This window comes from Brachyhypopomus gauderio, chromosome 1 (genome assembly GCF_052324685.1).
Source record: "Brachyhypopomus gauderio isolate BG-103 chromosome 1, BGAUD_0.2, whole genome shotgun sequence".
Classification (NCBI taxonomy): domain Eukaryota; kingdom Metazoa; phylum Chordata; class Actinopteri; order Gymnotiformes; family Hypopomidae; genus Brachyhypopomus; species Brachyhypopomus gauderio.
The window spans coordinates 46,394,502-46,406,635 of record NC_135211.1 but is presented as its reverse complement, the minus strand read 5'-3'; the positions used below and the strand labels follow the sequence as shown (position 1 = coordinate 46,406,635).

At 46.1% G+C, this 12,134-nt stretch overlaps 1 protein-coding gene across 1 annotated transcript in view; it reads left to right on the top strand.

Moving 5' to 3' along the window:
- lrba (LPS-responsive vesicle trafficking, beach and anchor containing) overlaps positions 1 to 11,924 on the top strand; it is a 184,498-nt gene extending 172,574 nt beyond the window's left edge. Inside the window, 4 exon segments of the mRNA XM_076996609.1 lie at positions 613 to 714; positions 913 to 1,109; positions 9,720 to 9,871; positions 10,265 to 11,924. Coding sequence (XP_076852724.1) covers positions 613 to 714; positions 913 to 1,109; positions 9,720 to 9,871; positions 10,265 to 10,355 — 542 coding nt within the window. The 3' untranslated portion in view covers positions 10,356 to 11,924.
- Positions 11,925 to 12,134: the final 210 nt, after the last annotated feature.

Below are 12,134 nucleotides of genomic sequence, written 5' to 3'. Positions count from 1 at the left end.
ACATCTGGCTGAGTGTGTGTGTGTGGTGTGTGTGTGTGTGTGGGGGGGGGGGGGGGGGGGGGGGGTGTGTGTGTGTGTGTGTGTGTGTGTGTGTGTGTGTGTGTGTGTGTGTGTGTGTGTGTGTAAGACACACAGACGGTAAGAGAGGGGGAGAGAAATGAAATATCTTGTCAGGATGTTCAGCCAATACAACCATAAAGTATATTTTTCTACATCTATCCAGTCTCATTTTCCCATTAATTTTAACTTCTGAAATGTGAACAGGAAGAAGGACTTTACACACTGTCTCTTAACTTTACTATCATTATACACACACACACACACACGTGTACACACACACACACCTTGGGGTATGCTGGGGTGTAGGTGCATGAACGTGACGGGACAGGTAACAAGCGGGTGGGATGTAATTAGGAGATACAAGACAAGGCAAAGAAACAGAGCTAATACATGGAGTCCTGTACCACAGAGCAAGAGAGTAGTGTATTTGCTTTATATGCTACGTGTAATGGGTGTTTGCCAACTGCCCCCTAGTGGTCAGCAAAAAAACTGTACCGTACCATGGTCAACACCCTGATGTTATGTAATCTCAAACTGTGTTTGTTTTCTCAGCAGAATTTGTGACTCCTCGTGCAATTCTGACGGGTCATGACTGTGAAGTGACGTGTGCAAGTGTGTGTGCGGAGCTCGGAGTAGTCATCAGTGGCTGCAGAGGTAAGCAGGCACACACACACACACTCTCACACACACACACACACACACACACACACACACACAATGCAGAGTGAGGAACTGTTGATGTAGTGACCATCCTGAACATATCTGATCATCTCATACTTTGCTGCAGCACAACACCAATGTTAAAAAAATAAATGTGTGTGCGTGCCTGTGTGCGTGTGTGTGTGTTCTCAGAGGGTCCATGTCTGATCCACTCTATGAATGGGGATCTGTTGCGGACTCTGGAGGGCCCAGAGGGATGTGTGTGTCCCCGCATGCTCCAGGCGTCCACTGAGGGCCACTGTGTCATCTACTACGACAGGGGCCACTTCTGCACATACAGTGTCAACGGAAAACTGCTGGGACACATGGAGGTGGACGACAATATCAGGGTACGAGATGGAGGTCTCTGATGTCCCTGCCTGCGTGTGACTGCATGTCCCTGCCTGCGTGTGCCTGTATGTGCCTGCGTGTGACCATGTGTCCCTGTCTGCGTGTGACCGCGTGTCCCTGCCCGTGTGTGACCATGTGTCCCTGCCTGCGTGTGCCTGTATGTCCCTGCCTGCGTGTGCCTGTATGTGCCTGTGTGTGACCATGTGTCCCTGCCCGCGTGTGACCACGTGTCCCTGCCTGCGTGTGCCTGTATGTCCCTACCTGCGTGTGCCTGTATGTGCCTGCGTGTGACCACGTGTCCCTGCCTGTGTGTACCAGTGTGGGCTTGTACTGTGTCTGGCACAGCCTCAGGGCACCACTGAAACACACTGCACATGTCTGGAGTCTGTCTAACCTCTCTCTCCCTCTCTCTCTCTCTCCCTCTCTCTTGTATCACGCGCTCTCTCTCTCTCCCTCTCTCTCCCTCCCTCTCCCTCTCCCTCTCGTATCGCTCTCTCTCCCTCTCGTATCTCTCTCTCTCTCTCTCTCTCTCTCTTTCTGTCTGTCTCTGAAATAGCTGCTCTTTGATCTCCAGTGTTACAACATGGCATAGAAAGAGTGAGAGTGAGAGACTTTAAAAGCTCCCTAAGGGAGAGTTTGTGTGTGTGTGTGTGTGTGTGTGTGTGTGTGTGTGTGTGTGTGTGTGTGTGTGTGTGTGTGTGTGTGTGTGTGTGTGTGTGTGTGTGTGTGTGTGTGTGTGTGTGTGTGTGTGTGTGTGTGTGTGTGAATATCTAAGAGCAGTCGTTCTGTGTGAGAGGCTACATTAGTCACCAGTGGGCCATGCTCCAAAAAACCCACCAGCCCCTTTCTTTCCTGTAGGCCTGGGAAAATCCACAGAGCTCACACACACCTGTTTCCCATTTAGACAGGGCAGCAGTGTGGGTGGGGCCTACTGCTTGTGTCCTGATTAGCTTCCTCTGAGTGTCCTGCTTTTATTTGTTTTCAGGGCAAACTAGCAGGGGAAAATGCTTCCTGCTTTAAAGCAGCCACGCCTCTTGACCTCTGACCCCACTGACAGTGCAGGGTACATGAGGCAGATGTGTCGGACTGAGCTCATTTGCATAAGGACGACTGGCGTTCCAGCTCTGACGTCAGCAGGTTCTGATGGAGTTTAGCTCCACATGTCGTACAAGAAAGTGTTTTGTTTTTTTTCTTTGAAAAAACTGTGATTGCTTTTTGCTCTGACAACAAGCTTTTTGTAAGTTTAAATAAGCTTTGTTCAGTTTAGCTTTAGCTGTTTCAAGATATCAAAGCTGTTGCAGTCATAAAGATGTTAGTTATAGAGGCAGGAACATGCTTGTATGTATGTGTGGTGCTTGTATTGTGGTGTGTGTGTTTGTGTGTTATGCAGTTTTATATGTTATGTAGCAGATTTTCATTACATAATGATTCAACTAGATTGCACAGGGAGCCATGCAGAACTGTTTAAATGGATTACACACACACACACACACACACACACACACACACACACACACACACACACACACACACACACTGTGTTCAGCTAGAGTTTTTGCTCCTTCACTGTAAGGGAAGCTGACCGCAGGTCATTCTACAGATGAAGAGCTGATACGAACAGGCTGACTCTGTACTCTAACACACCGTGTGTGTGTGTCTGTGTGTGAGTGACAGAGAGAGTTTGTGTCACTAACAGTAACATTTTTAGCAGATTTTCTTCAGAGCTATCCACACGTACACAATTGCATTAAAGTGTGTGTAAATCGCATGGTTAGACAGAGCTTAGGTCAACACACACACACACACACACACACACACACACACACACACACCACGGGAAGGAGCCTGTGGTGTGTCTGCTGTCACCAGGGGCAACAGCGCTGTTTAGCATTATAAACTCAGTGTACGTCTCATATCTGAGTTGTAGCTGCCATGCCGGACTTTTTGAAGGAGACATGAAATTTATGCCCTCAGCAGAACCCCGGCTGTGCCTGAGCTGACCCCTACCAAACCTCCACCCCCACCCGGTGGAGCCTCCGCCTGTAAGATGGGGTTCTTTTTCCAGACGTGCTGGGGAGGGGGTCTCCTACTCCATGGCCAGTCCGTGTCTTTTAGGTCAGACATTAATGAAAGAAAGAGACATCTTTACTTATGACATACGATGCTGACAACCCTATAAAAAAGCCCCTGAGTTAAAACCCTATCCACTTACCACTGTAACGTTGGTTGAAAGTAGCTCTTGATGTGTTTTTGAGCCGTGCAGATAGACGCACACATGCAGTCCTAGACGTAACCCTGATCTCATGTAGTGGTTAGTGGTAATGAGAGGGTCTTTAGTAGAGTTCATTAATGTTGAAGAACAGATGGAACAGAAGGAGGTTTGAGTGATGAAGAGTTTTGTCACACGGCTGAGTTAACCTCCTCCATATATCTGACTGAGATTGAGTGTACTGGGGTTTCCCACAATGGCATCCAGGCCCCAATTAAATACACATCACACAGAAATGAGCAAATCAGAGGAGATCATACACGCACTCTCATTCTTGCTGTAATGCGAAGCATCTTGCCTGCCTATCTGGCAAACCAGAGTTGGAGTGATTAATACTTTCTGCTGTGTGCGCGCATGCACGCATGTGTGTGTGTTTGTGCTCACATCCGTGTGTGTGTGTGTGTGTGTGTGTGTGTGTGTGTGTGTGTGTGCATGCATAGATGTTGAATAGTTGAGTCGTCTTATCTGTAGTCACTGAGTTTTCCCTGAATCTACTTCTGTGTTTTCTTGTGGTTATGTTTACGGGTCATGGTCTCTGTGAAATTCAAACCATAGCCCTGACCTGGGATCCTAGGTACTCTGGAAAAGGTTTTCAGGATTGCTCTAGATTTATTTCTGCATCCATCTTTCCCTCCGTCCTGAGTTGCCCAGTCCCTGTCACAACAGAGGCATCCCGATTGCTTGATTCTGTCACTGTGGGGATGGAATTAACTCTCAGTGCCCAGTTTCCGTTCACACTGCTGGGAATCAGTCATTTCGTCAGACCAGAAGATCTTACATGTCACGGTCTGGCAGGTGGTTCAGGTGTCTTTTGGCAAAGTCTGACATGACGCTGAGTCACTGGAGACATGTTTTCAGTCTGGACACTCTAACATAAAAGCCTGATTGGTGAAGAATCATTTCTGGAAGGTTCTCCCACCCCTGTAGAAGAACTCCAACTCTTTTGCGGTGACCGCTGCATTCTTAACTACCTGATTAAGATCTTTCATCTCCGGTTGCTCTGTTTAGTTAGGACGCTGTGTTCAGGAAAGCTGTAGGTCTCATGCTGCTTCTGTTTGAGATGGTGGTTTAAGTGCATTCACTTCTTAGTACAGTTCTGTCTCACAACACAGTTCTCTTGACCTCATGTCTAGGTTTTCACATTAACATGTATATTAAGATCTTAAATACACGTGTTGCGTTTCTTATTACAGTCTAATCCATTCAAATCTGAATCTGACATGCATCAAAATGTGGACAGTTTGAACGGTCTGAAAAATGTAGTATTTATAACTGTACTATAAAATATAACTTTTTAGGTGAGAGATTTTTCATATTTGTTATGAAATGGTGGATTACAGTGGAAATAGTAGTTTAAAAGCTGTTAGCACAAGCTTTGTTGCATGAGTAATGTGAGGATTTCAGTGGGTTTAGGCTACGGTGACTCCTTAGTGAATACGACGGCTCATGAATGTTTGCTGTATTTTATCTATGTTTCCTGGGGGACCCTTTAAAGAGTAGCACACGCACATTGATCAGAGGACGAACAGATGAGATGAATAAATCTCGTGTTGCGTCAGCACACCGCGGCTGGACACTAGTACTACTGAGGAGAGTCCAGCTCAGATGGTTCTGAACAGCTACGCCTGTTAGATCGTAGCTCTAACACACACACACACACACACACACACACACACACACACACACACACACACACACACACACACACACACACACACACACACACACACACACACACCAATGGTGTGCTGGGGTTCTGAGAAAGCCCTCTAATGGCAGTCCAGGTCTAGACTAACACATCCATCACCCTGCAGGCTGCTCTTCCACTAATCATTATCATCAGCACCGCGGCCTGCGTGATCCATCACGGGGATTTATGATCGGGCAACTTCAAAGCCACCCGAAACTTCTGGGGTCCTCTTAAGATGTAGCGAGTTGTATGTCCAACACATGTGCAACACGAGTTTGAGTGTGTTGCTGTAGAACGCCTGGGAGGGGAGCTAACGTGCAGTTCTCAGATCAGTGATCTCTAGCTGTTCCTCACACATGTGCTGAGGGATTTTATTCACAAAGGCAGAATTAAAACGGGTCTGCGCTTCTCGTGCCGTACTGCCTGCTCTTATTTTCCTCTCACTACGCATGTGGAACTTGGAAATATAAGATAAATAGATATATTAATAGATATAACAATGCATCGGTTTGTTTTTAATACGTCACATGTGACTGCCCTGGCCATGTATTCCTTCCTTCTGTGTGGCGCAAACAATTTTTGTAGCACACGCAATGGTCCGAGTTGATCCCAGCGTTTCATAAGAGCAGCACCCTCTGCTGGCGCTGTGGAGCCGCGTGGGTTTCCGCAGCAACCAGCAGCGTGTGGTCTGCTGTTCAGCGGCACCACTAATCATGTTACACTGTGGCCTGTGGCTGACATTTCAGCTTCCTGTGATTAACCAGGTTAATGTCTTCAGCTACGTTTGCTCTGTTTTAATATACAGTGCTAGGATGGATGGCAGAACACTGAAAACTGTTGTTAGGCTGTAATAAGGCTATTTTAACGCGTAACTGTTTAAAGCTTAAGCTGTAATAAAGTGATGAGGATGAGCCAAGTGTAGAGATCTTTACACAAATGTGGAGACCTTTACACAAGTGTCGAGAGCTTTACACAAATGTGGAGATGTTTACACAAGTGTAGAGAGCTTTACACAAATGTGGAGACCTTTACATTTACATTTATGGCATTTAGCAGACGCTCTTATCCAGAGCGACTTACAAAAGTGCTACGTAGTTGCTTGGAATCTCCAAGGTAGTATAGATAGTCCTGAACACAAGGTATGCAAGTCTCGAAAGGTTTACACAAGTATAGAGAGCTTTACACAAGTGTAGAGAGCTTTACACAAGTGTAGAGACCTTTACACAAGTGTAGAGACCTTTACACAAGTGTAGAGACCTTTACACAAGTGTAGAGAGCTTTACACAAGTGTGGAGACCTTTATACAAGTGTGGAGACCTTTACACAAGTGTGGAGACCTTTACACAAGTGTGGAGACCTTTGCACAAGTGTCGAGAGCTTTACACAAGTGTCGAGAGCTTTACACAAGTGTCGAGAGCTTTACACAAGTGTCGAGAGCTTTACACATGTGTCGAGAGCTTTACACAAGTGTCGAGAGCTTTACAAAAGTGTCGAGAGCTTTACACAAGTGTCGAGAGCTTTACAAAAGTGTCGAGAGCTTTACACAAATGTGGAGATGTTTACACAAGTGTAGAGAGCTTTACACAAATGTGGAGACCTTATAAAAAGCATTAATGTGGAGACCTTAACACAAATGTAGAGTGTTACACAAATGTAAAAAGCGTTAATGTGGAGACCTTAACACAAATGTAGAGTGTTACACAAATGTAAAAAGCGTTAATGTGGAGACCTTAACACTTAATATTTGTGTAACGATCTCCAGTGTCGAGAGCTTTACACAAATGTGGAGACCTTTACACAAGTGTAGCGACCTTTACACAAATATAAAAAGCGTTAATGTGGAGACCTTAACACAAATGTAGAGCGTTACACAAGTGTGGAGACCTTTAAACAAGTGTGGACACCTTTACACAAGTGTGGAGAGCTTTACACAAGTGTGGAGAGCTTTACACAAATGTAGTGACCTTTACACAAATTTAAAAAGCGTTAATGTGGAGACCTTAACACAAATGTAGAGAGCGTTACACAAATGTAAAAAGCGTTAATGTGGAGACCTTAACACTTAATATTTGTGTAACGATCTCCACATTTGTCTAACTTGGAACCATCAGCAGGAAACCAGCAGCAGACTTCAAATGACTGATGGAACATCAGCTCAGCAGTTTCACTGTCACTTTAGTACAAGAACAGGTGGATATACAGTGATATTGATAAAGGTAGATATACAGTGATATTGATACAGGTGGATATACAGTGATATTGACACAGGTGGATATACAGTGATATTGATACAGGCAGATATACAGTGATATTGACACAGGTGGATATACAGTGATATTGATACAGGCAGATATACAGTGATATTGATACAGGTGGATATACATTGATATTGATGTAATATTGATATGTTAGATGTACAGTGATATTGATACAGGCAGATATACAGTGATATTGATACAGGTGGATATACAGTGATATTGATAAGGTAAATATACAGTGATATTGATACAGGCAGATATACAGTGATATTGATAGATTCATTTTGGCATTACAGAATAAAAATAATACAAATTTTGCTTTTCTTTTTTCTTGAAGAAATAACCAGATGAAACAGGTACTGAATATAAATGCTAAAAGAATACATGTACATGACTAGACTTGAGCAGGTTAAGCACACACACACACACACACACACAGAGTAGGCACTCACATCTGAGTCTGTAGGCATGTGCTCTGCCTTACAGATTGTCCTGCGATTAGTCTGTGATTAGCAACACAACACAGTCAGGCTTGGTCTAAACCCAGACAGCACGTGTGCACCTAAGTGCTGCTGTGAGGAGCCTGTGATGTGCATGCCCTCTGTAGCTCATCTCTTTCCCTGGTGACTTCAGCGTAGCTGACCAGGAGCTGGTTCTTAAAGACACAGAGCAGAGCGATTACCAGCAGGAGGAGACACAGCAGGGCCAGCAAAACTAGCGATGCCGCACACGGGCATCTCCATGGGCGTCTCCACGGGCGTCTCCATGGGCGTCTCCACGGAGACAGCCTGACTCTGTCACTCTGTCCTGGAAGCAAACGCAATGTTGAGGGCATACTGGTTGTCACCTTTGGTTGAATTAAATATGTATTTAAAATTGTAATGAAAAGTGTTTACAGGTTATGTTGGAAAATATTTACATTCACCTTCACATAGTAAAACATATTAAGGGTCTTGGAGTGAATGATGAGTGTTAATTTGTGTTAATTCCTTTTATTACCCCTGTATTTACCTCTGTATACGCCATATACTGATCGCTCAAGGTTGCTGTCTGTCTGGGTGTGAGGAAGGTTGATGTATAGGTCCTGAGAAAAGTTTGCATATATCCGTTTATGTACAACTCTGTTTTCCTGGTATACATCCACAACGAAGGAGTTCTCTGCCATTTTGTTTCTTGGCTCTGTTGAGCCTGGCTTAGTTCTGCAGTTGCTGCATGTAGAAATCTCCAGAGGTGCTGTGTGGAGTGGGTCTCTGGAGGTGCTGTGTGGAGTGGGTCTCTGGAGGTGCTGTGTGGAGTGGGTCTCTGGAGGTGCTGTGTGGAGCAGATCTCTGGAAGTGCTGTGTGGAGTGGGTCTCTGGAGGTGCTGTGTGGAGTGGGTCTCTGGAGGTGCTGTGTGGAGCAGATCTCTGGAAGTGCTGTGTGGAGTGGGTCTCTGGAGGTGCCGGTCCTGATGGGTGTAGCACCTGAGTGTGATGCAGCTGTTCTCTCTGACTACAGTCTCTCCTTCTCCAACTAGGCCATCTGCCCTCTGTGTTCACACAGGAAGTGATGCATCTGGCAACCACGCCGCGCAAATGTGTAATACGTGATATCATCATAAAAGCCTGATTTATGAATCTCCATCTCTATACAAGAACTCTGTACGTCATTCGCAGTGACCGCTGGATTCTTGAGCACCTGATTAAGATCTTTCATCTCCGATTGCTCTGTTTGGTTAGGACGCCGTGTTCAGGAACGCCGCAGATCTCACGCTGCTATTAGCATTTTTGAAACAACGTGTTGGTTGGAGCTGTACTGGTTAATTGGCAGAATTCCCCACGTGGTTTGTGAGGTGCAGCTGTTGGTGTGTGAGTGCTGGTTCTCTGGGGGAGACGAGACCTCTCACTCCGCCTCTGGTGTTTCCATGACCTAGTGCAGGGGTACTCAACTGGCGGACCGCGGTCCGGATCCGGACCCGAACGCAGTCCTGTCCGGACCCAATCTCATTCCTGATTAACTGGATACGGACTAAAACAAAACCGTAGCATTTATTTCAGGGCTATTGAAAAAACACTCCGTCACGAGTGTTACGTTCGCCACCCCCGCTCAACAACTTACGTTCGCCACCCCGCTCAACAACTTACGTTCCCCGCCCCCCGCTCAACAACTTACGTTCGCCGCCCCCCGCTCAACAACTTACGTTCGCCACCTCCGCCGCACCGGACCTCAGGTCACAGGTATCTGCCAAAATTGGACCGCGGACAAATTTAGTTGAGTACGCCTGACCTAGTGGGTCCATTATGGTGACCTTTACCACTACCACTCTGCCTGGGTCCCAGTAAGGAGAAGTCTAAAATCATTTCATTGTGTGTGTGTGTGTGTGTGTGTGTGTGTGTGTGTGTGTGCTCCGTAGGCGATGTTGTTGAGTAAGGATGGGCAGTATTTGCTCTGTGGTGGAGATGGAGGGGTTCTGTCTGTCTGGCAAGTTCACGACCTCAAGCAGCTGTTCAGCTACCCGGGCTGCGACGCCTCCATCCGCTCCATGGCCATGTCCAACGACCAAAGGTAGGACCTGCCACACACACACACACACACACACACACACACACACACACACACACACACACACACACACACACAACCCATGGAGCAGTTGGAGGTGAAGCCCTAGTCTGGCACAGCTACGGTCCCCACAGCGTGACTCTGCAGTCCTGGGGTGAAGTGTGACCTTCCAGAGGTGTGAGTGCCGGCGTGTGTCACACACACTAAACGGACAGCAGTGTGTGTGAGATGAGAGACGAGCACTGTGATGGAAAAGGAAAGAAACAAAAACATAAGAACATCACTCATGTATGTACATACACATACCTGTTGTCACAAATGTTCACAGCTTAATGATGCTTCTCTCTCTCTCTCTCTCTCTCTCTCTCTCCCTCCCTCCCTCCTGTCATTCTGCAGATGTATCATCACTGGTATGGCGTCTGGTAGCATAGTCCTTTTCTACAATGACTTTAATAGATGGCACCATGAGTACCAGACCCGATACTAATCGTCCACCGAGCAGAACCAGCTTGCCACGGTGACCATGACGACGGAACAGCAGAGCACCACTGAATACTGAACACTGAATGTATTCTGAATATTCAAATGAGCATAGCTATTTTTAAAAAGGGCATTGCTATATTTTGTATATCTTATTGAATTTATTATCTTAGGAAGGGGTTCTGTACCTAGTGTTTGGGAGGGGAGTAATTACAACAAATCTATTTTTAGCTGTAAAGATCTATTTTCACCTCTGCCCCTAATGACAATGGAGGGCTTTAGAGGTTAATAGCTAGCAAATATATTTACACCTTTTGTCCATATATAGAATCCATATATTTGTGCATTTCTGGGTGAGTGTTTTTTGTCTGCCTTGATGCTGTGTGTTTTTGGGATAGTTTCTGTAGGCCTGGTCTTCAGCGTGTTTTGATACAGTAACCTCCCTGTAGAAGACGTGCGTCACTTCTGACCCGGCGGGTCAGTGTCCTCCACGAGTAGCTGCCTGACTTCATAGTCACCATATATGAGCCCCACGTTTAAAATATGGGCCTGTCCCGCCGATGACGCGTTTTGACACAAGGGCGATCGTTTTGAGTCTTGTGTGTAACCCGTGATTATACTCTGGTCCTGAATGGGCCACCTGTGTACACGTTTGCTCCTGTGTCAACCAAAGGGCTCAAATCTACATATGAGGAATAATAAATAATGTTGGTTTAGATTCTAGCGAGACCACCATAGGGGCTCGACTTTGCTTTAGTGTGGGAGGGTGCAGCTGATCTGTAAGCTGGTCTGTACCGTTGGTGTGGGTGTCCTTTGTCCTATAAATACACCAGCCGTCCACGTCTGCTGGGCTTTTTGTTTCGTTTTCCTCACTTCATGTAGTTGCATGTGTTCTCAGTCTTGGGCAGGAAGTCGTTTCTGACCATTCCTGAGCAGGAAGTGAGGTCATGTTCTTCCTTCCCATCTCGGCTGCAGCTGGCACACACACACACACACACACACACACACACTGGTTTCGGGGTGTGGACAGTTCTGAGCATGTGCAGATTACAGTGTCGTCCCTGGTTCAGATCATTACCCACGATTCCATGCACTGTATCAGGAGTGCTAGAGCAGGCCAGCGGGTGCTCAGTACTGGGGATCTCTCCAGCGTCACCTCACCATTCACACTAACACCTGCGTACGAGGGTCCAGCAGCACTGGTAGATTACAAGAGTTGTCCACCAGCCCGAGATTTAGGCGTAAATAGTTTTAACACCCACATGCAGTGTAGGAAGCCCACGTGTTGGCTGCTGGACGTGAACCTGTGTTTCCTGTGAAGCAGACTAATCCTTAAGAGATCTGGGAGGACAGTGGTGTGTGCTAATGAATCTACAGGCTGTGTAGGCGGGGAGATGTGGGTCACTAGGGGCGGGGTTACACCTGCCGTAACCACAACGACAGATACCGATTCTGATTGGTTTGTTTGTTTTCTTTCTTTTTTTTTTTTTCTTTTTTAAGTTTTGTTGCTTGACTCCATGGCGATCAGAGTGGAATGTGTGTGACAAATTCTAATAATAAAATGGAGTTTTATACCTGGAAATGAATCAAGTCATTTGTTCTTATGAAAAAAGGAATGTGTAAGACATAACATACTAAACTCGTTCATTTCCTTTTGCATAAAGACACTTCACAAATTTTATCAAGCCCCCCACTAATGATGAAAGTTGTTTTGAACAAGGTTAAGTTACAGTACTGTGTAGTTCCCCATTAACGGTGGACGGTACGTCGCCGTTGACTCCCGTTG